At 44.5% G+C, this 25037-nt stretch overlaps 3 protein-coding genes across 3 annotated transcripts; 2 read left to right on the top strand and 1 right to left on the bottom strand.

The window, feature by feature from the left end:
* Window positions 1-5781: 5781 nt before the first annotated feature.
* On the bottom strand, window positions 5782-8418 carry LOC118791987 (NF-kappa-B inhibitor alpha-like). Its single transcript, XM_036549609.1, has 6 exons — window positions 8154-8418; window positions 7345-7450; window positions 7031-7238; window positions 6823-6911; window positions 6470-6727; window positions 5782-6255 (listed from the first exon to the last, which is right to left on the bottom strand). The coding sequence occupies exons 1-6, from the start codon at window positions 8396-8398 to the stop codon at window positions 6220-6222; spliced, it is 942 nt and encodes a 313-aa protein (XP_036405502.1). The 5' UTR covers window positions 8399-8418; the 3' UTR covers window positions 5782-6219.
* A 12361-nt stretch (window positions 8419-20779) lies between these two features.
* On the top strand, window positions 20780-22226 carry LOC118791830 (zinc finger protein 770-like). Its single transcript, XM_036549310.1, has 2 exons — window positions 20780-22007; window positions 22210-22226. The coding sequence occupies exons 1-2, from the start codon at window positions 20783-20785 to the stop codon at window positions 22224-22226; spliced, it is 1242 nt and encodes a 413-aa protein (XP_036405203.1). The 5' UTR covers window positions 20780-20782.
* Window positions 22227-22654: 428 nt separating this feature from the next.
* LOC118791831 (zinc finger protein 770-like) lies at window positions 22655-24262 on the top strand. The gene has a single exon (XM_036549312.1). It carries the CDS (start codon window positions 22655-22657, stop codon window positions 24260-24262), a length of 1608 nt encoding a protein of 535 aa, XP_036405205.1.
* Window positions 24263-25037: the final 775 nt, after the last annotated feature.

The following is a 25037-nucleotide window of genomic DNA, read 5'->3' on the forward strand; positions in this document are numbered from 1 at the left end:
TACGTTGTAACATTAAATCGCTGTTTCCTCAAAGCTAAAGTTAGCTAGAATTTTTCCAATCTAGTGTTCTAATCACACCAGTTTGACCGTATGTGCAAAAGGGCTAATCACACCGGTCTGACTACGCGTGAAAGGGTTAAAATGAATCCTCCATTTTCCTCTTATTAATGAAGTTCTTGCCCGAATGGCTTTCGCTTTACAGTGGCAAATTAAACAAGTGGGCTTTGTAGTGTTAAGCCACCTTGACAGCTGGGTAGCTAATACAAGAAAACAGCAATTAAGTTAGTGTTGGATATCTCTTCATATTCCGGTGAACATTTACTTACTGACTTCATTCTACTGCAATAGGAGTGTGTGTCTGTAGGGAGGGTTTCCCCATCTCACCGCCCTTTGGTACCCTGCAGCTAATCACATCTATGAGCTGACCAGAAGACCACAATGGAGACATGCCTGTTGTCCAGTGGGCGTTTGCTTCACTGTGGTGCACAAAAAATGGTGTGAAAAATAGTCACCGCAGGTGTGTGAGTGTATCAAAGGATTGCACTCCCTAGCATCTGCACCAAAAGAGGTTGAAATGGGCATAGGTGAAAGAGCACTCAAATGTCTATATTTGTATTTAGACCACAGTGGCGTTAGGTCTGCTACAGTTGCTACGCTCCCTCACGATTGAGCAGTCTCCTGAAGTGTGACTACAGACTGTGATTCAGAATTGTACACAGGCATACTGTACTTGCACAGTTAGTAGTACAAACCACAACATATGCAATCCAAATATATTTACATTTATTCATTTAGCAGAAGCCCTTATCTGGAGCAATTTGTAAAACGTGCTGGTAAGGTTAGGGAATTGGATGCACAGATACTGATTCATTAGTGCTGTACTTGAAATACAGTTCCATTGTAGGAAACATTAACACAAGAGGAGTAAGTGCTTTTACAAGCTGCACAATCTTAAAACCTTAAAACGTGGTTGCCAGCCACCACGTTTGTATCAAAACAACCTCATGATGTATTTCTAAAGATGCCATTGATATTAGTGGAAATATTTCTAGTTAAGTATTTCAAGAAAACAAAGTATTTGTTAGTTACCACTTAGCACTTGAATTTCTCCACTTCTGCCTCCTGAATAAAAACAAGTAGATTTCGATCACTGGGACTTCTTCAAGAAATGGCAAGTATGGGTTAAATGTGTTTGCTACATATATCAATCTTCAGTCCTCCCAAGTAGGTAAGAAAACATGGGGACTTATAATACATCTCAAAGAACATCCCAGTGCACACCTACCACTTTTTTAAAGTACAAAGCCACTATATTTGAAGGCATTGCAAAGCCTGGGGAGTGAATTTATAAAGGGTTCATGGGTGTATTTGGTGATCAGTTGCTTGCTTTGATGGAGCCAACAGCTCTGCTGTATACAAAGTAAGGGGTTTCCCAGAATGCTTTGCATTACACACAAGGCAGGTGCATTCGTTTCCCACAGGCATACATGCACTTCTCAATAAAGGCATCTATAGCCCTGTTTCCATCCAGTTTAACCTTGCTAAACTGTGAGTGGCAAACCCAGGTGTTTATGTAGAAACTTATATTTAAATACTAATATATGGCATGATGTAAATATGTCACAATATACAACAATAAGTAGTATTATGATATTAATATAATATTGATATATTATTCATATATATTGTTACATATTGTTATTGTTGACAGTGTTTATCACATATGATTCACCTGTACTTTCCTTTAGTTTTTATCCACCTTTAAAGTGGAAACTGAGAAACAGTGAAGGTGCTTACTGAAATTGTTGCAAATGCACATGGTCATATACACTACCATTAAATGTTGCACTGATGGCTATTAAAATAGATGCATTAATTTTTGTCGTGTATTTTCCTTGATTACGTGTATGAAACAACATGCACGTGATGATTTAAAAGACTGTTGACCGATACCATCTCTGCACACAAACATCGGTTACGCAGATGAATGGGGAAGTCTGTTTTATCTAGTGTCTTCGTCATGCCTAAATAGCTTCTCCCATCAGTGGCATTCACTGTGATGTCAGTAACACAGGACACAGGGGGGGCGTTCACTGCAGCAATGGGCTAGGGCCTAGATTTGGACGCAGCCTTTGAAACAGATTTTCACTTATGCCATCTATGGTCCATCTCCCCTGGTGTTACCCCTGGTGTTACCCCCCCCCTCCAACACACACACACACACCCCCAGGAGTGGATTTTCCCTCTTCGGGAAATGTCCAACTATATTAATGGAACATATGATATATTTAAGGCCTTATTACTGTGAGAAAGTGGACACACTATTTTGCAACATAATTCACAAAAAGACACAAGATAAGAAAAGCGGATGAATAACTTCCTGAGAAAGTTGGCAGTGTCATAGGGGAAGCACACTCTGGTGTAACACCACAACATTATGTGTTCATCTGGAGGAAGGGGGCAGTATGGACAGCTGTTGCCTGTTGCAGCCACGAGGAAGAGTCTCACTGGCTCTTAAATGATAGCAGCAATCACATTTTATACAGTTAAGTCTAACAAATTAAGCAAATACAAATCTTGCACAAATAATTTAATTTTTTATTCAATTACACAAAGAATGTGCTTTTGCCGTGGCAGGGTAAAAGGAATCTGGGCTGGGTGTAGCCTTGTTGGCCAGTGACAAAAGTATCCATCCATGTGTTTGCACAAAGCCCCCACAAATGAACATTCAGTTCCTTTTTCCTTCTCCCATTCCTCTCCTTTCAATTTGAGTGTTTGGGTGTGATTGTGCATTCCATTTTCTGACTGCAGTAAAAACTTGACTGTTCCTGCCTTCCTTCCAGGAAACGGCCTTTTTCCTGTATTGTGACTGTGACTGCATCATTCTCATGCCTGCGAGGCAAGTTTTAGAGGGCAGGGAAATTCTGTAGGGAGTTTATCGTAGCTATCTTGCTACGATAAACTCCCTACAGAAATTATCGTAGACGTTTTGCTATCTGTCAGCTTCCTGTTGTGGTTCAGTCTATTTACGCACATGGTCACATGACCTGCAAGCAGATCGGCTCTCTTCTGTGGCATTCGAAGTGTAGACAGAGTGGAGTCTCTGTGCCTTTTAAAAATAGCATGTTTCATGTTCAAGGTCATGTCCATGTTGTTGTCCGGTGGTGATCAAACAGATGCTACAGAGAGCACCCCCAGTTTTAGGGGGTTTCAGATTCAGACTGCATAACTGAACACAAAAATACAATCATGCACTCTGCTGCTAAATTTGCTCACTGGAGTTACTGACGTATGAACCAAGACCGGGACATAACACATGCCTTCGTTAGACTGGCATGGGGGTGACTCACTGCAAGCGTCAGAAGCACCAGCGATTGCTATACACAAAATGTCATGCAGAAGTTCCGAATGACAGCCACTGATTAACACGTACCTAATGCCGGCAAACACATTTTAGTTACGTAGTTGTGAAAAAGTTATGCAGATATTATTCAGATGTGAGAAAAAGAGATGCAGGCAAATAAGATGAGGAGAAAAGTCCAGGGGGAACCGCTTCTGTGTGGCTGATGAAAACATGGATTTGTTTGAATCTCTCAGATCATGACCTAATCTTAATGTGAAGTGAATTAAAAATAATCACAATAATGATGTTCAAGTTGTGGGTCTGTGTGTTTCTACCTGTGGGATAGATTGCTTTTTGGAGGCATTTCTCAGATTTTGCCCAGTACTGTTATGTAGTAGTGTCCGCCGCTGCATTGGGGTGGCCAGGGTCCGGACTGTTTAGGGTTGTGCACCCAATGGCTGCATATCGTGTTTTCTCCACTGTTTGTGGTCTTGAGCCTGCAGCCAGGAAGCCCTTGGGGGTGCTGCAGGTGTCATGTGACAGGGCCCACAAGAGGCTTTTAAATGGCGGTTAGCAGTGCTGTGTTTTTGTCACTGTGGTACCCGCAAGGCTCGGACGAACTCTGTCAAGCGTGGGAGGAGGTCACGCCACAGAGGTTCGTCGTGGGAGTTCTCGGCCCTATTTTGGAACTCCCACGGTTAGAGAGGCGTGTTTTTTGGCACCCACGTTCTAAAGCCTCTGATTGATCATCTCAGCGATGAGAGTTATTCCTGCCTTGTTAACCTCTGCTGAGCAAAATACTCATTCCCTCCACTGCAGCAGATTCCTGAACGCTGTGCTATTATACACCTTTTCTCAGGTCTGTCATACACTATAAGACTCATATAAAACAGAATTAACTTCAATGGGTGAACAGTTTGAATTTGCACATTCTGGTCATAGGCTGCAAAGGATTATGTGTTGGTTTGCAAGCATGCCCATAGTGGAAATTTTCACATTCAATTACATTTACGCTTATTCATTTCACAGGTCTTGTCCAGAGCAACTCATGAATTATGAACGTGTGAATATGCAAGAAACACACTGCATAAGCATTGTAAAAAATACTAGTATGCACAAATCTGAACTATCTTACTTGTGCATAATGGTAGAAGTGCTAGCTGAAAGGAGAAAACTGTTTGCCCTGTGAACCAGGGTGCAGCCTGAAAAGGTGAGTTTTGAGACTGTGGTATAGGACTGCCAAGAACCTAACCATTCTGGGGGTAACAGGGAGCTCCTTCAACCATTGGAAGGCTACAGTCAAGAGGAAACCAGATTTGGATGAGTGTCTTGAGACACTCTTGATGAGTGTCTTGATGAGATCAACAATAAATCACCATCATAATCGACAATAAATGCAAGAGATGATAATTCATCATTTTGGATGTGTAGATTAATTTTAGAAAAAAAAATGCTAAATGTGACATAGTGGATGAAACGCAGTTGCACAACATATCTCAGTTCAAGCAATCAGTGTACCAGGAGGTGAATTCCCTGGATTGACTCGTAAGTCGAGTGATCAAGGAAACAGATCTTGATTAAGGGCCACTTCTGTTTCTGGTTCCAAGTTTACTGATCACCTGCTCACTCAAGGCCATAAAATGGAAATGATCTGAATTTTTGTGCACACAGTTCACTTGTCTAGGATTAAAGGATGTAGGGTGTGTGTGGAGGGAACTATTTTTTCTTTTATGGTCTCTATGATTTATTTATTTTTTTTTTTTGTGAGGTTAGCCATACAGGAATAATGGGTAGCTTTAGTATCGGTGACTTCAGCATAGCCGCCTTTAAACATGCCCATGGTGGTATGCACACCACAGTTTGACTCATTGTCGCTGGAGACCAGGAAAACCCAAAAACTCGCAATTCCAGAATCCACAAAAACCCTGTGATTCACCACTTTTGTACAGAGTCAGCTGCTGATTCCAGAGGCTGTGCCGTGTGAAGTTCCTCCCGGAGGCTCAGGAATTGGATGACCCCTGCTCTTATGGGAAATACCCGCTCATCATACAGGCCTTTTTAATCACGAGTCAGTGACAAAGCGGGACTGTCCTTTACTTCCTGCTGAGACAGAACAGGGAAGAACATCCGCTGTTCTCAGCACGGACAAATTCTGCCCCGACACTGACTCCAGATCAGTTTCCATGTTCTACACCCCACTCCCCTCACACAATGGCTGAAGTCAGGATTTGGGTTTGGTTAGCAGATGCAGGACTGGCTGCTAAGGGGTAGGAAGTTCAGAGTGTGGTGACAAAGTAAGGGACGAAAACAGGAGTGTTTTTTTCTGAACTGACTGCTGTCCTGCGTTTCATTTCTCTGAATGCTTTCTGTGTGATTAAACCAACTGTAGGACAGATTCAGAGAAAGATACCACAAAATGAAGACCCAAACTCAAATGGTAGATTTATCCTTTTTAATTTAAGAATTTCTTGACTCCTTCCGTCTTACTTGAAGCAAATGAATTATTACAATAGTGTTATACAATTTGCTGTGAACATATTTACACATACAAAAATATATCTCTTTCTATGTACAGTATACTACATGATATCGAGTTTTCACATCTTGAAAATATGAGTTTCCTTTATGAAGTCAGGAACATCTTCTCTATCTTTCTGGTTTCCCGTATTACTTCATCCATTCCTTCATTCTTCTAAAGCCATCGCCATCATCAGCTTCGCCTCTGACTGTGTCTGTCTCTGGCCCAGTTATACTGCCCCTGGCTGGGAGTATGGTGTTGGGGGCTGGAGCTCCACGGCAATGCCTCTGGGTCTGCCTGCGACAGAAGTCTCTTCCTTGTACGGCTGTGTTTGGTGGGAGAGGGGTCTGCAATCGCCTTACTTCTGTCCCATCAGCTGAATATCGTCGTACATCTGTCGGTAGGAAAACAAAGACCATTAACTTACATTACATTATATTTAATCATGTGGCAGAAACTCTTGTCCTGAGAGACTTACAAAGGTATACAAGTCCGAGATATCTGGACAGTGAAAACTGGTGTGGTTTGCAGTTAGTTTATTTATATGAGGGTTGTGAGAATTTCTGATGGTTGCCCGCATCCTCCCCTGTCTTAAAAAGAGAGCTCACCTCTTCATCCTCTGACGAGGAGTCCTCGTCACTCTCTTCAGATTCGCTCTGTGGCAGCTGCCTCAGCTCCTCTGCCGTCAGGGTGTACAGATGCTGCTGGATCTCCCTGTTCTGCCGCCCAAAGGTCAGGTGGTACGGGGTGTAGCCCCCGTAGGTCAGGGTGTGGACGTCGGCGCCCTTGGAGACGAGGAGTTTGACCAGCTCTGGGTTCTGGAGGTCCACGGCCAGGTGGAGTGCGGTGCGACCATTACACTGCTCCTAAAGGAAGGGACAGTTCATTAGCCCACCTGCTACATGACAAACATCACGCAGCTCAAGAATATTGAAGGTTGGTGTGGGGCCATGACACCTACCTGTGCATTGATGTCTGCGCCAAGCCTCAAAAGGCTCTCCACAAGGCAGAGGTAACCATGGATGGAGGCTAGGTGAAGACAGTTGTGACCTGAAACAGAGGAGATGGTGGGGTTAAGTTAGACATGGCCAGCAATGGACAAAACAGAAATGCAGGACAAGTGATTGGTCAGCCAGAGGTGGGGTGGTGGGGGTAGGGGTGGGACTTACCACCGTAGTTTGGCTTGGTGAGGATGGAGGAGAGGAAGCTGGAGCAGTACTGGGTGAGCACCCCAAAGCAGGCCAGGGACCCCCTTTTACAGGCAATGTGGAGGGCGGTGTTTCCACAGTCGTCCACCAGCTGCGGGTCGCAACCGGCCTGGAGTAACCTCTCCACCACAAGGGGCTGCTCTGTGACCACGGCCAGGTGCAGGGCAGTCTAAAAAAACAACCAAGGCAAAACCATCAGCTACACCAATTTTTTTAGTGGTTGTGCAATTTTAAACAAAAAGGTATATAAACCTCATAAAATAAATTATAAATACCTGTCTCTGATTGTTCTGTGCATTCAGGAAAGGGTCTCCACGAGACAAATCAATCATCTGCATGGCGTGCACGGGTGATTCGTGAATAATTGCCAGATGAAGAAACCTGGAGAGGAAAAAAAAAAAAAAGTTCTATCAAAACCCTGCCTTTCAAAAATACTCGCGGGGGAAGTGTTCAAAAAAAGAACAAAGCGTGAGCAATAATGGTGTTTCGCAAGACTGGGTTTTTTCAGGTTATTTCCACTTGTAGTGGTTGACACGTTTGATGCGTTATCAGACTCGGGCTGCTGGCAGAGCGCCAGGGACTTTCCAGCCTCGCGCACTCAGCGCCGCCCAGGCTCGCGCTGCGCCAGAGTACATTCCGTTCTGTTGTAAAGTCTTTTGTTTACGTAAAATCCTTTTTTTTACTGCATTGTTCTTTTGCAGACGTGAATTACGTGCATTTTTTCGCTATTAGATATTCAAAGCCATGCAATCAAGCATACAAGTGAGTACTTGCAGAGTTTGCCTTTTTGATCACGGCTTAAATCTGAAAGAATTATGGACAACTACAATTGATCAAAGTTGCTTTGCAAAGATAATCATATTAATACATTATGTAACTGGATGACTAAACACGTAAATTAGTGAATTTATTGTTCAAAGTTATTCAAAATCAGCTTTTTCAACAATTAATACACACCTCATTAGCTAGGTCATAACTTGGTCAATTTGTTGCCAAATTGCAACTGCATGCAACTGCATTAAATCATTCAGACGAGTTAACAGTGAAATGTAATAAATTACAGAAGTTGACAAATTAAACTTACGTGTCTCCGTCCTCGGTCCTCTCTAGCTTCCACGGCTCGTTGTTGCACTCGATTCTTGTTGGTCCCGCAGGAGCCATTTTCAGACTTTCCATTTCTTTCACAATATTGTTATATTCCTCCTCTCTGAGGGAGTCCAGGCCGCTGTCGAAGCGTTCTTCGGCACAAGGCATCTTCCCATGTTTGGGATCCACATTATCGATATCATAATCCATTGGGTTACTGTTGTAGACAGGATAGGCGTCCATTTCACGTACTATCGTGAGTCTCTTGCAGAACTGAAGTGTGGCCCTACTCCGGGGTGTGACTTAAATGCCTCTCGCATGGGAGGAGCTTTACTGGGGATTTCCGCGCGGTGGTGAGTTAGCTGAACGGTAATAAGGGAAACTCACAACGGACTTTTATAGCGAAAATTCCCTAACTAGAACTAAAAACGAAAGAGTGTTTTCCTATTAGACACTCAAATATACCTATGCCTCCACAGTGCATTTGAATGAATAATGAATGAGAAATTATGAATGAACGGGGGGGAAACTTGTCTGTTCGGTGCACATTGAAGAATGTTCTGGTTTTTACAGCGAGGAATTTCACCAATTCGTCGCTTCATCAATGGCGGGGAATTGCCCCAGTGTTTATTTTTCCACGGTTTACACACCATTAAAATGGTTTAAATGTGATTGGGTGTAGAATTGTTTATATTTTCACCAATCTGGTCAGTTGACCAGTGTGTGAACTCAGCCGTTGAGGGTTTCACTTCCATGGAGTTTCAGGGTTCACTCTATGCCATCTCCCAGCCTCCCTGTAAGGAAGTTCATGGGAATTTCTTACTTGGGGAATATCCGCCTCACATGGTGCATTGGGGGATTGCAGCACGAACCACCTCCTGAGCACATAGGAAAAAGACCAAGGTTGGAAATAAATCATTGGGCTGTTACTGTGAATTCCCACCGTCTGCCTTCCATGAGCTTATCCATTTTAACCTTTAGGGCTGGAATATGCACTTTTGCCTGTGCCAACACGTACAGTGAGATATTCATTTAGGTGCATCCAGCAATTAGTTGAGTATGTGTTTTTGCAGAGGTCTGAAACAGGTAATTATAGTGATCTTTACTCAGGTGTGCTATGTTCAAACATTTTTGTGGTATAGTCCTGTGGCTGTCTGGATTGCTTCTGGGGAATTATCAGTAATCCCAGGTAAATATGAAGCAGACAAAAAACAACAACACCATGTTGCCGTCTGTGACAGAGATGAGAAATGCAATAACTTTCCTTGTGGGGACCCAGAAAACACCACGCTGCCCGTGTTATACAGAGTGTCTCCACCTTGCTTCTTTGTCATTGTCAGTGGCATGCAAGTACTATATGCAGTGCACATAGGGAAATATGCCGTGTACACACACACATATCCTAAATACAATTCACAGTCCCTGTTTGTGGGAAGTTGCAGTGATAATGTGGATACAAACAACAAAGTTAACCTGTCTTTTGATTTTTTGCTTTTTTTATGTTCTTGCAATCATAAGGTAGATCTACCCTGAGAAAATTTGACAGAGACACTAAGTTGTCATTAAAAGTAAAGTAAAGGGGAACTCTCACAGCAGTCTGTTGGCAGTCAGCCCTGTCAGTCAAACACGTAGACTGGGGCACCTGGGAATGCTCTTATTCATACGTCTTATTCATACGCCCCCACCCCCCACATATGCATCAATTCTAACATATTGAAACAACTTAGCAACTGTATCCATGCACGGTAATCTCCCCGGACATGCCAGAGTGATGCAATGCACTTCGGGGTTTACGCCGATCTGAGAAACACTGATCTGCATCACTTATCCCAGAGATGCTGGCCACCCGATGGCTGGCCATATCTGGGGTTTGCGGCTGTGTGCAGTCCATGAGTTCTTCTACTGAACCCTTGTGAATTATGGGTTCCATGCAACGGACCAAAGAGCATTTTCTCATTCCAGTCCTCAGTAATGGCTTTGCACTGGTGGCTCACTTTGTTTCCATGGGCAGCGATGTGTCACCGGCCAGCTTTGGGCACCCTGTGGCCGATCCAGCCGGCACCTCACCGGGGGGACTCCCCCCTGCCCGTGTCACGTGGTGGACAGACGTCCCGAGAAATCTCCCTGATACACAAAGCCCTTTCTAAAGAATGGTGCTAACGTAGTGCATTTACATCAGAAGGCCAGGGGAACACGGCGTGACCTAACCCAGCTCCGCCTCTCTGGAGCAATGCAAGGACAGGCTGTGGCTTGCTGTGTGCTGTTAACAGCGCAGGACACTTACACACAAGCGTGTAAGTATGGGACTTACTGAGGGCATCTCAGACCTGCTTTCATTAAGCGTGCATGGCCAGACAGAAGGGGATTTAATATGAGGTCGGATGACAAACCAGCTCTGCCTAATCAAGGGCTGTGACACAGCCTGAAAATATGAAAGAAGCCACTGCATTTTGAAACATGACCTTAAGAAAGAAGCAGTAATCTCCCTCAGTGTCACAACAGACAGCCAAATAAAAGAACACAATGTTGGTATGGAAGTTTTATTCCTAAAGGGGGGGCTAATGTGTTATGGCCAACTGCAGAGCTGTTATCCCTGTCTCCTTGCTGGAGGGAGTTTCCTCCTTCAACTAATGACAGCCAAGCTGAGCCACGCTCTTCTGTCACTGTGTGTGTTTGTTCTGAGACACGTAGTTCTGATTAGGAGGTGGGGTGTATACAGGGTCATGTGTATGTGGCAGGGGTAGGGGGGAGAGGGACGGGAATCCCCCACAATCCCAAAACAATCCGGGACAAAGTCAGTGTCACGACACAGGACAGAGTCCACACATGCCCCTCCCTTTGAACTATGTCATATAACAAAGTTCTGTCCCACAGAATGTCCCTGGATGCTAACCCTAGTTTCCGTGAAAACCCCCTGTCACATATAAGAAAGATAGGTAAAGGCCCATGCACCACTTTTGCTTCAGGTTTCTGTTTGATAACGTGTTTTGCAATTTGCACAGGACCTTTTTCAGGTAACTTTCAGGTTTTTCAGGACGGCCAATTACAATCAAGAGAGACACAGACCAACAAAATACTGATCAATTTACAGAGCCATTATTAGCATTTGTAGTATAATTATTAGTAGTACAACCAGCATTTTCAAAGTTAAGTCATACATTCCTATTCCTTCTAAGGAAAAAAAAATAAACATGTAGACACAGACAGACAGACAAACACACACACACACACAGGTATATACACTACATACACAGTATCATTTTCTCTCATTCAGTGAAACTGACTCTGTCCACATGATAATTCACTGAATCACAATAAATCCAAATATAGATGTACTTATAAAATGTTGCAAAATAAATGAAGTAATGATCATGTAATCATTGAGTTTCAGGTTTGTTGGTCAATGAATCATATGAGAGTTTAAGGAGTCAAAATGAGGAGCTGTGAAAAGCAAGTATAGGGTCATGTGGTCACACAGTTTAAATGGTATTACATCACAGTTTGGGCATGCATTCAGATCATGATTAACTCCTGCCAGAACGGCTGTTGCGAGTGCATGTGGTGTTAAGTCATCCAGTCATTACAATGCTGTGGCACTTTGCCATATTTCTGCCTCTGGACACAGTGTCTCTGTAGTGTCGGCACATTGTGTCATGCCTGCAAGTTTCCACCAGCTGACACAGCATCCACACCCTATCCAACCTGCTATTCTGGGTGGAGGCATTGGGTGATGGCAAATTTATCATGTATACAAATATCCAGTTCAATACCCTATGTTATCAGACCTTGCTGCTGAAAATACAAAAAGTTTCAGCTGTTTGCTTGTCTGCACATTTAGCAAATAGCACTCCTTTCAGGGAAAGTAGATTGGAATGCCACTTCACACACCAGTGTTGTACCGTTGTGTAATACATGTTATTGAGAACCACAATTGCTTGATTAAAATCTGAAAAACATACCTGCAAATGGTCGCCACACACTGTGGAAATTCGAACCTTCATTATCTAAAAAACTGAAATTATGATAGTTACTCCTTCTTCTGATTTAATTGTCAAATTGACAAGGCAAAAACGCATCTGTGCTGCCCCCTGGTGGTGGCGTAATGGAAGGGATCAGGCGCTTGTTAGTGTATTTCGGATCGTAAGGTGCAACAATACCATTGATCACCTAAAATATATATCTAAGTTTTCACCGTTCACATTTTCTAAATCGTTTAAAAAAGGGCATTGCAATATTACTGTAACACATCAAGTTGTGTTGCACTGGTTGTCCTTTTATTTAAACTCAGGCTAATTACGTGTAACATTATTAACAATATAATGTCAGCACTTATTGGTTGTGAAAGAGAAAGAAGCAATAGCACTGTCAGAATTAATTTAATATAAGATGGTTTTGTAGTCCCACGTGATAGACCTGTACCAGAAGAAAGTTATGGTTGAAAAGCTCTCGTGTCTTTAAATTTGTATAGACTATGTAAATGTATTATATAAGCTGGCAACATGTTTGAACAACAAACCCATGTATAGTTGTTTACTTTATTTCACGCCCGGTAGCCTCTGTGGTCGCGTGCAGCTGGAGCTGTCCACGTGTCGTCGTACAGAACCATTTCAGACCACCAACAGAGATAAACAACGCGTTTAGGGGTTCCCCAAATGAAAGGCGATAGATGATAGTAAACCTTTTGTTGTCAATATTGTTTAGGGCAATGGGGCCATACGTGGAAGGACGATAGGCCTCAGATTCAAAGCTGAAAAAAAAAAAGAAAAACTGATAGACCTATGTTTATTTCTGCCACCTTGGCAGATGGCTTTATGGGTCGGGCGGTTCAGTTGTAATGTCAATGTAATTTTATATTGGCAATCGTAATGGATAGTGGTAGATTAACTGACATTCAATCACAATTCAAATCAACTTTGTGTCAATGTTCACGAGCCTGCGAAAACGTCGTCCTCACCAAAGTAGTCGAAATAAAAGAACCATCGCTATCAGACAGCAATAAAGAAACATATCGCTATTGCCAGAGCTCGCTACATTTGTCATTAACAACTCAGTGTGAGTTATGCTACTGGAAATATCAGAAAAAAAAATAGACAAAGAAAGAGGGAGAGAGAGCGAGCGAGAGGGAGAGATTTGTGAACATCGGGGTAGGCCTTGCAAAAAAGAAAAAAAAAAACTCTTCTCAAGGTTCAGTTTGAGTTCATTTTCCATTAGCGCTCCCTAAATCCATAATCGCTTCACGCTAATTAGCACAAGCACACGGGCTCTTCCTGTGGAATAAAGGGGCCTCTTCTCTGATCTCTTATCAGCGTTCCCAGCCTCATGGGTGGAACGCCAATGAAAGCCGCGCGCCAGGCGGTAGCAGGTTCCTTGCAAGTCAAGCCAAGCGAGTTCCACAGTCTACGCCGCAAGGATCTCTATGTTTCTGCTGTGGAGATAAACGCAGCCTTCTAGCACATGCATGCCGTTTAAGCCTTCAAAAAGGCAAAAATAATAAGGACATCTTTCAGATCATCAAGTTATTAACCATTACGTTTTATCTTATAAACTGCACTACGATTTGATATACGTATCTAGATTAATTATCTGAACCGTGGGGAAAAGGGTGCGGCATGTCAAATAATGGCACAACAAAATCCAATATGTGCATAAAGAAATGTTGTTTGGACAATAAACGGGCATTCATTTGGCCATGGACTTTGTATCAGACTATACCTTATTTTGTGTCATCATTCGTTAAACCCCTGGTCAAGGCAAAAGTGTGTCTGCTATTGTTACCTAATTCTAGACAACTGAAATGAAAGCATTTATATGGAATTAGTTAGTTGTGTTTTCAACGGTTGCATGGGAAGATGCTGCATTGGTTACAGACATGGTACCACATGCAATATTGCGTACAATCATGATCATCTCCTGTCGACAATAATATGGATGGTGATCATACGATGATATTATCTAATTTAGGCTGATTAAATAGCTACTTACAGTAGTACTGTCTTTCAACTATAATATGTAGAGAAGCCAAAACAAATGCGTCTAATTTGCAAAAGGTCTGCTGTGCCATTGACAATTAGCACTGTGAGCGCAGCGCTACAACTTGCACCCCCTACACAATGTCCAGACTGGAGTCTGACCAACAGCCCTCTTGTCTATAACTGGATTAGGCTTTGACAGCAATTATGACATCACGACAGCCGAAATGTAGACCCAAAGTTTTTTAAAAAGAGGATAATGATGCACCACATCGCGGTTTCTTCTCTGTTCGTGTTTGCTACCACATCTGATCGCCAGGCCAGCTAAGAATCAGTGACTGTGGATAGAGGGTATTAAATATTTAAAAATGCCCAGGGGTTTCTTAATCAAAAGGTGCATGCGGACACCTGCGATTTACAAAATGAATGACGCTAACACAGAAGCCCAGCACGTGGACCTGCCTGCACAAGCTCTACCACCAGACGAGAGCATGCCCAGGTCAGGTTCAGTCGTGCAAGTAAGTAGAGATGTCAGAGAGCTGAAAAGTGCACATCCACCGAAAAGCGCTGAGAGCGCAGGGAGGAGAGAGCACACAGCTGATGACAAGCATGTTAACTTCGCTGACTATGAATGCTGGTCAGCCGATACATCTGGAGCTTCGTGTGCAGGGAGGCCCATTGGAGCAGAGCTAAAGAAAATGCAAAGGTTTCTGAGTTCACCGATGAAGACGTCGCTCCCCATGAGCTCTGTTTTCTCTTGCACGGAGGAGCCGCTAACGCACCGCCCCCCCTTCCCGCCACAGGATTCGAAAATCAGCACCACTTTTCAGCCACATCATTCCAGGAAATATGGTCACAGAGATCCACATCGTACAGTCAAACTGAAGGTAAAAAAGCCCATTCGAAATTACTCTCCTCCACCAGGTCAGAAAATGATGAGTTCAGAAGTTACTTTATTTTCTGGGCTAAATAAACCATTGGGGAAGTTTATTTGCCAGCTGTGCGGGGAAGAACACCCAAACCCGTTTTCACTGGCGCACCACACGTGCTCTGGAATCGTCCGTGTGGAGTACCGCTGCCCCGATTGCAGCAAACCCTTTAACAGCGCAGCAAACCTGGCATCCCACCGCCGATGGCACAAGCCTCGTCCCTCGAACATCGGGAAGTCCCGGGACGACGGGACCGAACTAGCTCTGAGGCAGGGCCCAGAGAAAAAGTCTGTGCAACGACAAGAGAACGCACGCAATTTTTGGACCCATGATCAGCACAGCCTTTCCCTGGATAGCTCTCCGTGTCTCACCGTTAAAGACCAACAACAACCGTGCGGCGTTATCGGGAAAGAACAACTCTCCTGGAGGTCAAACGACAACCACGCGCCCGTGGAACAGCGCGTCAGATCGCAGGAAAATATTTTCAATGAGCTATACAGGGGTGTGTATAATACGACGTTCCTGGGTCACCGCGATACCACCTATGGGACTTCTGTTCCTGGCTGTCTTCGTCCTGGTGAAAACCGGGAGATGTGTAACTGTCTCCACTTCGGGAAAATATACCGAAGCCAGCCGTACCTGTGGGGTCACCTTGACACACAAGAAGTCGCAGAACCCGCACCTCACGCACCCATTGCCTTGCCAGTTCTGCCAAGTTTCTTTCCGCTCCGTGCTGGCACATGAGAAGAGCGCTAAGCGACGGCGACACGAAATGTGAGGCTTACTGAGCATCTGAAAAGTCCAACCGTCACGTCCCAAATTAAGTTTGCTAGATACCATGTTTTAATTTAATATGAAAACACATTTAAGTCATTTCTCACTGAACTTCTCACTGTCGTATTTATGTATTTTGTATTTATTACATAAATTGTAAATGACGGCGCAATTCGAATGTACTCTGTTTAAATGTCCATATGTGATGAAGATGGAGTATACTTCTTTGATAACTGTATTCGATGTATCGACAAATATCTGATAATAAAAGATGTCGTCAATGATGTGATCTTTTATTAATATAGCAGAGTACAACTCAGCTTTTGGTGTTTTCCATTAATCATTCCGATTGTTAGAATGACATTATAGCCTACCCCTGGCTATAATGCTCTTATTGTAATGGAATAGAACTGTTTTCTGGAGTTCAATTGGATTAAGGTGAGCAGATTGAGGATGATCAGTTGTGAAGATCTATCAACCTAGTCAACCCAGCCATGAATGCAAAATTCATGCATGCATGCATCTTTGATTGCCGCTTTGATTGCCTCTTTCTGACTGTTTTTAACCTGAAGATGGTTGTTTATGAGATCTCCAACTGTTGCCTGTGGATTAACTGTTACCTCCTGAACCACTTGTCCATGTATCCTCTTTCTTGCATGGTTACTGTGGTTAAAAGCAGCCCTAAATTTCTTTATAACTAACATTACAGAGGAAAGTGGTAGATTCGGCTTTTAGTCATTTCCTTTTCGGCAATTGTACAACTTGTGAATGTTGAGGACTATTTACCTGCAGTTTTAAGACAGCTCTCTGACCTCAGCATGGTACTGATGAATGTCTTCTGTATGTTCCATGTTATTTTTACACCACAACGATGAGAAAACCTTTGGATGGCTCAATACAGATTCAGACACTTCCACAGAGTTTTACATAAAGATTGCTTAAAGTTGTGACAAAACACTCTTATGTTCATTTGATGAAAATTCATTATTATTCAATATGTTTCTCTTTGTCATTCTACTGAGATTAAAGTAACATTTAAAACTATTTTTAATCAGAAAATGCTTAATGTTTACATTTTTTTCTTTTATAGTATTTTTTTTTGTCTCAGTATTTACCCAGGGTTATGAATAAATATGGAGGGTACCATATAAAGAAGATGTATAAGCCTCCATCTGATTTGCTTTGGGATGGCAGAAATCTTCCATTCCCTCCTGCTTCATTGATACGATAACTGATTTTCATCAGAGTTCTTGGCAGTATTTAGTTGCAATAAATAAAGAAATATTATAGTAAAAGAATCCAGCATGCTATGTACAGTATCTTTTACAGCAAGGAGTAGGATTCTGAGCTTGTGCTCATTTAAAATAAATGATTTAACTCGGAAAGCATCAGAATCAAATATTGAACAGTTACCCAGTGAACTCGGAGAACACGGTGAGGTTGGGGATTTGGGTGTGTGGGAAGGGCTGGGGGAGACATGGCCTGCAGCTGGGAGAGAAACTGACCCAAGCCGTCCTTATCACACTTGGCCACACGTGGACTGCGGGAGTCCAGTGCCCTTATCACTGCCAATCTAGTCCCACCTATTCCTCACTAACACTGCCGCGAGGTCCACCTCATCCCCTCTCTGCCGTGGGCATATTGGGACATAGTACAATCCCTCTCCCCTCAACATATAGGACTGCCCCTTCCCCCCACCCAAACACTTAGCCAGGCAAATTACTTTAAAGACAAAAAAACAGGGGTGGAAAAATACAGAGGTCTGATCCTGGCTCTGCTTTTAAAAGCTTTAATGGGGACCCCGGATCCAGCAGGCCAGAGGGCCAGTGTCTGTTGTTGAGGCTAGGGTGAGGGAAGGGCCAAATGGGTCAATACAGCCTTTTGCCCAATCGCACCGCTATCTCCCAGCACCACACTCACACAGATTGATCAACACAAAATATACAAATTAAGCATGCAACCTGGCAAACATGTGCCACAAACAAGCAGAATAAACTGGATTACTAGTCCCACTGTCCTCCATTTACCATTTACTTTATGCAGCTGGGGTGGTAGGCTAGTGTCTTTGCCCAGCCACTGCTCGATTTGTGTTGCTGTGGCCACCAGTTCTTTAACAGAAAAGATTTGTTGTCTTCTATTCACTGATTTCAGGGTAATGATGGACGATGGCTGAATGCAGAAGACAGATTCACATGTGTGGAAGCCATGCTAAAGGCACTCCAAATAGGCAGAAAGATACCCTTTTTCAGATAGAGCTGGAACCTGACTGACTCACTTTTTTCCTATTTTATTTATTCATTTATTTATTTATTTACGCTGTGGAACCAAGCCGGCTAAAAATACCAGTTTTCACAGTAAAGATGAAACCAGGCTGGTTTATTATATCACTTTTCCATTGTAGAAGTGGAAAGAGAACCTTCCTACATTATTGAATGTTATTGTGCTGTTGCCCTGTTGATGTTAACCATTTTATAATGAGCATTGAATGCATCATTTCTTTTAGCAAAAAAAAAAAAAAAAGTCTTGTGACATTTACCTGGAGAGGTTTCAAACCTCATTAGGTCTTTAAGCTAACCTGAGTGGTATATATCGCCATCATGTGGACAAATGATATATGGCTCTCCCTGATGAGCCATGAACTCCTGCTGGTTATAATTATGTCACACCTTGACATTCATAAAATAATATACTGGTATTTTTAAGCATGGCTTTATTACTGTATTATTCAATCACAATAATAAAAATAAAATGTTTTGCTTTAAATGGAAAAAATGTGTTCTCAAAGTTACGCGCAGTGCCAATGCGGTTGTGTGTAATAACCCAGACATGCCACAAAGTCAAAGATAAATAATGCGAATAAGCGTGTATTACCTGAAGCCCAACGGTGAGAGGAGCTGTTGAAGCATGAATCTGATTTCTGTGCTGTCATAAATGTTTGGGGTTTGGGCAGCAGGATCACTGATCACAGATCAGCATAATACAACCAAGCAGCGAGTGTGTTGCATGTGGCGACAATTTTATCACACCTTCAGACTTCAGACAGAACGTTATCTCAAAATCCATTCTCTGCTTAAATTCCAATATCTATCAGAATACCTTGCTGTTACATACCAGAAAAAAAACCGTTTAATCCATATAGAATGTTTTCATGTCATATGGAATAAATAAAAAAACTGTCATCTAGGTCACTGACATATTTTACACATAAAATATGAAGTGATTCAAATCATACTTTCCAACCAATGGCGACCAGAATGTATACATTTTCATTTATGTTTATAAAAACCGGATAGAAATGAACCAAATGTAACAGCTAAGAAACAAAAAGGCAAGCATTTCCACGGTCTCTTCCCCGGGAAACTTTGTGCTGCTCCGCGGTGACTGCGGTTGTTTGTAGCGAGCTGAAAGGCCACAGATGTATACTTACATATATAAGAATACGAAAACAATTGGCGTCACTGGTTTGTACCGGAAAATACATTTGGATTGCACCTTTCATAGCACATATGCTGACATAACATTTAGCCTTCCACTTACTTCATTTGTACGGATCTCTGTGGAGCTATATGGGAACCAGTTAATGCAGGAATTGTTTCCGTCCGTTCATCGAGACGGGATGGAAAATTCTCCTCGTAGATGGGGGGAGTTTATTATTATCGTCAAGACCCTTAACTATGGCTCAGCGACTCAGAAAGAATAATTAGAGGCTTCCGTGTGATTTTGACGAACATAACTACCTTTGATTGTGGTTAGGTGAGTCGTCCGTGTGATTCGATGCATTTATGAAATTACGCTCTGCGTGCCTCTATTTTTAAATGTCACTTGACAATCACTTACTAAGAAATACCGTAATACTCGCCACTTCGCAAGGTAGGCTATCTGTTCCCAGTTTAGCTTGTCAATATTTAAGCAAAATGCATGTCAGTCTTATATATTAAGCTAGTTACTATTATGCTTATACCATTCCAACATTGAGCGCTGTATCTGAAGTATGTTGTGTAGCGTTCGGCTTACATCAAAGTTTAAAGATCGGGATAATTGAAAAACAGTAGCGGAGACATATAGAATTGTCTTTATCAATGAGGAAGAGCCATTTGGATTGTGTAATGGGTAGAGCTGCAATCTTTTATAACCGTGTTTTCTGTTTTGTGTCCTAGGATGGACATCAAAGGTTATTAAAGCAAGGACCCTGCCCCTTTGCCACAAACTATATTGAAAGGAAGGATGTCATTCAAGGAGAGGCTATGGGGAGTGGCTGCTGATGTTTCACCCACTCACCCTGTAGAAACAGCACTGAAAAGCTCTCACAGGTGAGCAGCAGCACTGAATCCCCAGGTCACCTCACAATGCCACATCAGTGCTCCGTTTGCCTCAAGAGTTTTGAATTTGCATCCAAACTCCAGCGCCACCTCCTCACCCACACAGGACGAAGGCCTTTCAGCTGCACTCTGTGTGGGAAAGCCTACCGGCAGGCTGGCCACTTAAAGAAGCATCTGGAAAGCCACTCAAAAAGGGGTCCCTCTTCGGGTCAGGAAGGGAGTGAATCCAGTTTGGATAGACAAAAAGGCTTGGAGAATGGTCTCAATAGCAGCCTTTCTCTGCAGGCTGAGGAAGTGTCACAGTGTGGCACTCACCCGCCGGACTCACCACTGGCTGTGACGTCTGGACTCAGCTGGAACGGGGCAGACCGGACATGTCCCGACAGAGGGGTCACCTCCAAGCATGTGCTTCAGGAGCGCCGGTTTAACCCTTGTGTGGGGACAGGCACAGCCTCACCCGGGGCCAATGTTCACGAGTGTGCCGTGTGTCTGAGACGCTTCGGCTCCCCTAGGCAGCTGCAGAGACACGCCCTCGCTCACCGATGGCAGCTGTTCCAGCGCGCCTCTCGTGGGGAGGCCGTCAGACATTTAAAACTCCTTCCCCAGTCACACAGCGGAGGAGATTCACCGCAAGTTATGTCAGAGGCGAGTCTCTCAGGGTCCTCCAAAGTCATCAGGCGGAACTACCAGTGTCCGGAGTGCCCAAAGTCTTTCAGTGCTCCGTCTAAACTGAGACGCCACTGTCTGGGCCACACTGGCCAGAGGCCCTTCCTCTGTGGGGAGTGTGGGCGGGGCTTCAGGCAGCGTGCTCACCTGAACACCCACAGACAGACTCACAGAAGAGTACAGAGGGTTCAAGGTTCTTTGTGTGGACCAAGGGCTGGTTACTTGTCACAGGCTGAAACTCAGAACAGTTGCCATAGTGACCCTGGACCTTCAGACAATAACCCCACTGCTGCTGCCTCTGCATGGCCTCCAAGACCCCGGGACTCTGACTGGCTGCCCAGTGTGGACAGCTCTGTGAATGTGCTCCTTAGTGAATGGCAGAGTAGGGATGATGCCTCAATTCATCAGTCTGTGAATGAGTGCAGAACAGAGCAGGGCCAGCCTCCCAAAGTGACCATCCTGCAGAACAACACCAGGGGCTACCAGTGCAGTGTCTGCTTCAAACTATTCCCATTTGCTTCCAAACTGTGGCGGCACTCTCTGACCCACGCAGAACCTAGGCCCATTCAGTGCCACTCTGGTGGCCTGGTCTTCCGTCAGGTAGCCCAGCTGAAAAGGCACCCCTGCTGGAACCAGAGTAGGAAGTTGGATGGATATCGATGCACTAAAGGAGCAGGAGATGCACAAAACCAGACAGTAGAACTTGCAGAGTTTGGCCAGGAAATATCATGCAATCAAAACCCAGGTCAGAGAGGGAGCAGTTCACAGCTGGGTAAGAGGAACACTCTGGATGTGCTGCTCAATGTCAGTGTTAAACCTGAGCATTGTGGTGACCCCAGAGCCGTGGAGAAGAAGTCAACCCAACAGAGGAAGCCCTATCAGTGTGGCATCTGTTCCAAACATTTTTCTGCCCCCTCCAAACTTCAGAGGCACATCTTAATTCACACAGGACAAAGGCCCTTCGAATGCCACGTGTGTGGAAAGAGATTACGCCAGCTAGCGCATATGAAACCCCATCTCAGAACCCATTTTTCTCCCAGGCACGTCCCCTGTAGAAAGACCAGGGTGGACAGTGACTCACTGTCCTCTGGCCAGGTCAAATGTGATGGTGTAAATTCAGTGACAGAATTAAGGCTGGACGCCCCCCTTCTGAGAGACACCCCAGAGAAGCTGCATCCCAAGGGCAGTGCGGAGAGTAGCTTTGACTTTAAAAGCACTTCTGATGGAAGCTCGTCTGAGATCAGTACTTTATGCTCAAAGAAGGAGAAGACTGGTAGGAAACACCAGTGTTTTCTGTGTTTGAAAAGTTTCACGAGTCCCTCCAAGCTCCGGAGACATGGCCTGACCCACAGCGGACAGAGGCCCTTTCAGTGTCTGCAATGTGCGAAAACCTTCAGGCAAGCCATCCATCTAAAGGTGCACCAGCAAACCCATAGCAAGTGGAGACTATTCAGAAGTGCCCTTCTGCAAAGGCAGTTCTTAAAAACAGAAAGATCTGGCAATAGAGGGCAGAACCAGGACAGCGAGTCCAGTTCCCCAGGCTGGGCAGCACTGGACAGTGATCTTCAGAGCTCTCCACAAGTGGACCCAACCCAGGGTCCAACCCGGTGCTCTGCAGAACCAAATGTGGGCAAAGAGACCTCCACAGCAGAAACCACACAGGGGAATGGTGGGGACCCAGTCTATCACGAAGACATGTCGTATGCTCACAGGGATGAGGTTGAAAATCTTAAGCCTGTGGTTGATGATTGCAAGCCCGTGCTTGATGATTGCAAGCCTGTGGTTGACAATTACAAGGGCCTAGTTGACAATCATGAAGGTGTGTTTGGCAATCACGAGGGTATGGTTGAAGATCACAAGGGTGTGGTTGATAAGAATGAGGATGAGGTTGAACCTGGGAGAACCAGCGTTACAGTGTTTTTCCCAGCAGAACACCCTACTCCTCAGATGCACAGCTCAAGTGTGTCTGACCAGGCCATGTTACAGCTAGACAGAGATGACTGTAAGGAACATCCAGACCAAGGGGGGCAGGAGGTCTTGGGACATGCCCGTCAGTGTTCGTTGTGTGAGAGATACTTTGATTCTCCCTCCAAACTCCAAATTCACATCCTCTCACACACTGGCCACGTGCCCTTTTGCCGCTCTGACAGCAGCAGAAAATCCAAACAGCACAGCCATTTGGAAAGACACCAGCAAAACCACAATGGACGGGCAAGCTCTGAAAGTCCTGGAGTCTTGGACTGCCAAAGCGAGACACCCAGATTACTGCCTGGGTTTGGTCTTCCAGGAAGACCTGAGGGGGATGCCTGCTTCCTCAAAGAAGAACAAGACCATCAAAACACCCACACATTGGACCCCACCTGCCTCACGCCTTCCATCACGCCAAAGCACAGCAAAGCGAAAGCACACCAGTGTACAGTCTGTCTGAAGAATTTTAACGCCCCCTCCAAGCTGTCCAGGCACTTCCTCGTGCACACGGGCGCGAAGCCGTTCAGATGCAGCATCTGCGACAGGACATTCCGGCAGCGCTGTCACCTGCAGAGCCACAGACGGACACACTCGGGGAGCACACACAGCGGCGTTCAGCAGAGCGAATTGGCAAAAACATGGGACCAGGGTGAGAGCTCCCCTCCAGAGAATCTCTCTCTTCCTGAAGAATGGTCTAGCACTGCCGCCTTTCCTCTTAAAGAGAGCAGAGACCAAATATTACAGTCTTTCGGCGCCAGCCCCAACCGCTGCTTGACTGTTTCCCATGACCTTTTGAACACGGCAGTGAATGCGGAGTCAGCATCGGCCGAGACACCCCTCTGTGCAAAGTCGGAAATGACAGTGTGTAAGACTGAGTGTCAGGGAGAATTTCCCTTTTCTCCTGACCTTGAAAGTCACAACTTCATCCACACAGGAGAGACTTCCCAGTGTGACCAGGCTCTCCAACAGACTATGGACCTCCACGTTGACCAGATCCACTGTAGCTCCAGCCCAAGTCCCAGTCAGACGGGCGCAGTTGGCCCTGAGAGTCAGAAAGGGGGCATGTACCCCTTCGATCAGGCAGGATTCAGCTCAGACACCGCTTTGGAGTACAGTATGACTATGAATGAGCAGGAGGAGGACCCAGGGGATTGGACTGCAGGATCTGAGGTCACTGTGGACCCTGGAGTCCCCGTCAGACGCTTGTGCAACTCCCTCAGTGGGCTCTACTGCTGTGAGGAATGCAGACGGTGTTTTGACACGGAGAAAAAGCTGCGGCTTCACAGGTGTTCTCACAGACGCCAGGAGAGACAGAAGAGTGTCTACCAGTGTGCCATCTGCCCCAAAACCTTCGAGGCCCCATCCAAGCTGAAGCGGCACTATGTCACCCATACCGGACAGAGGCCCTTCCATTGTCCCACCTGCGGGAAGACTTTCACCCAGTCGGGCCATTTAAAAACCCACCAGCTCATTCACAGATAGTACCAGACCACTCACAGATTGAGCGCATTGTCTCACCCACAGCAATGCTAACTCACAGATCTGTCGGTCACTCATTCTTAGGCAATATACCGGGACACAGCCCTACCATTCTACTGTTGAAACTTACAAAGGCTGGCTTGTGGGATAGAAGTTCTTATACTGGCTGCTTTGCTGTGTCTGTCTAGTCCTTGAACAAGTGCTCCAATACCTACCTGTTCCTTGGTGTATGAAAGCAGAATGTGACAGTACACTATTCATTTAATCACCCCTTGGTCCACATTTTCATTTTGAGTTTATGGGGCTACATCTGCTCATATGTGACAACATATTAGTTAGTGTATCAGAAGTTGGCTAATCGTAGCTAACATCTGGGGCATCCCTTTGTTCGCAGTGTGACATATGCTGATTGTGCTACAGCATATGCAAACGAGGTCACTCTTCAGTTCTTTTTTAAATCTTTCGTAATGTACTGTCCATATGAATTTATACCCGTTTCCTTTTTTTTTAAAAAAAAAAAAAATTCTAAATATATTTCCGAATGTGTTGTGTATTAGTTTCCATCTCCTCTTTCTGTACAACTCGCCATCCTGTCCTTGATCAGAGCAAGTTAACTTCTGTGTGTAGATCTTTATATACCTTTGTGCACATGGTAGACTCGAACACAAATACGTTATGACTGAATTTCTCACACATTTCGCAAATGGATTGTTGCTCTCAGCAGCACAGCATGAACACAGGTGTGTATCCTTAAGATCCTTCACTAACACATTGAGAA

The sequence above is a fragment of the Megalops cyprinoides genome, chromosome 17 (assembly GCF_013368585.1).
Source record: "Megalops cyprinoides isolate fMegCyp1 chromosome 17, fMegCyp1.pri, whole genome shotgun sequence".
Classification (NCBI taxonomy): domain Eukaryota; kingdom Metazoa; phylum Chordata; class Actinopteri; order Elopiformes; family Megalopidae; genus Megalops; species Megalops cyprinoides.

What these genes read in the sequence shown, in the direction of transcription:
- LOC118791987 (XM_036549609.1), bottom strand. Translation starts at nt 8,398, where the DNA reads ATGGACGCCTATCCTGTCTACAACAGTAACCCAATGGATTATGATATC. An exon ending in AGGACCGAGGACGGAGACAC is followed by an intron (nt 7,451 to 8,153) that starts GTAAGTTTAATT and finishes TTTCCTCTCCAG; the next exon opens with GTTTCTTCATCTGGCAATTA. An exon ending in CCTCGTCAGAGGATGAAGAG is followed by an intron (nt 6,256 to 6,469) that starts GTGAGCTCTCTT and finishes TCCTACCGACAG; the next exon opens with ATGTACGACGATATTCAGCT.
- LOC118791830 (XM_036549310.1), top strand. Translation starts at nt 20,783, where the DNA reads ATGTCAGAGGCGAGTCTCTCAGGGTCCTCCAAAGTCATCAGGCGGAAC.
- LOC118791831 (XM_036549312.1), top strand. Translation starts at nt 22,655, where the DNA reads ATGGTTGAAGATCACAAGGGTGTGGTTGATAAGAATGAGGATGAGGTT.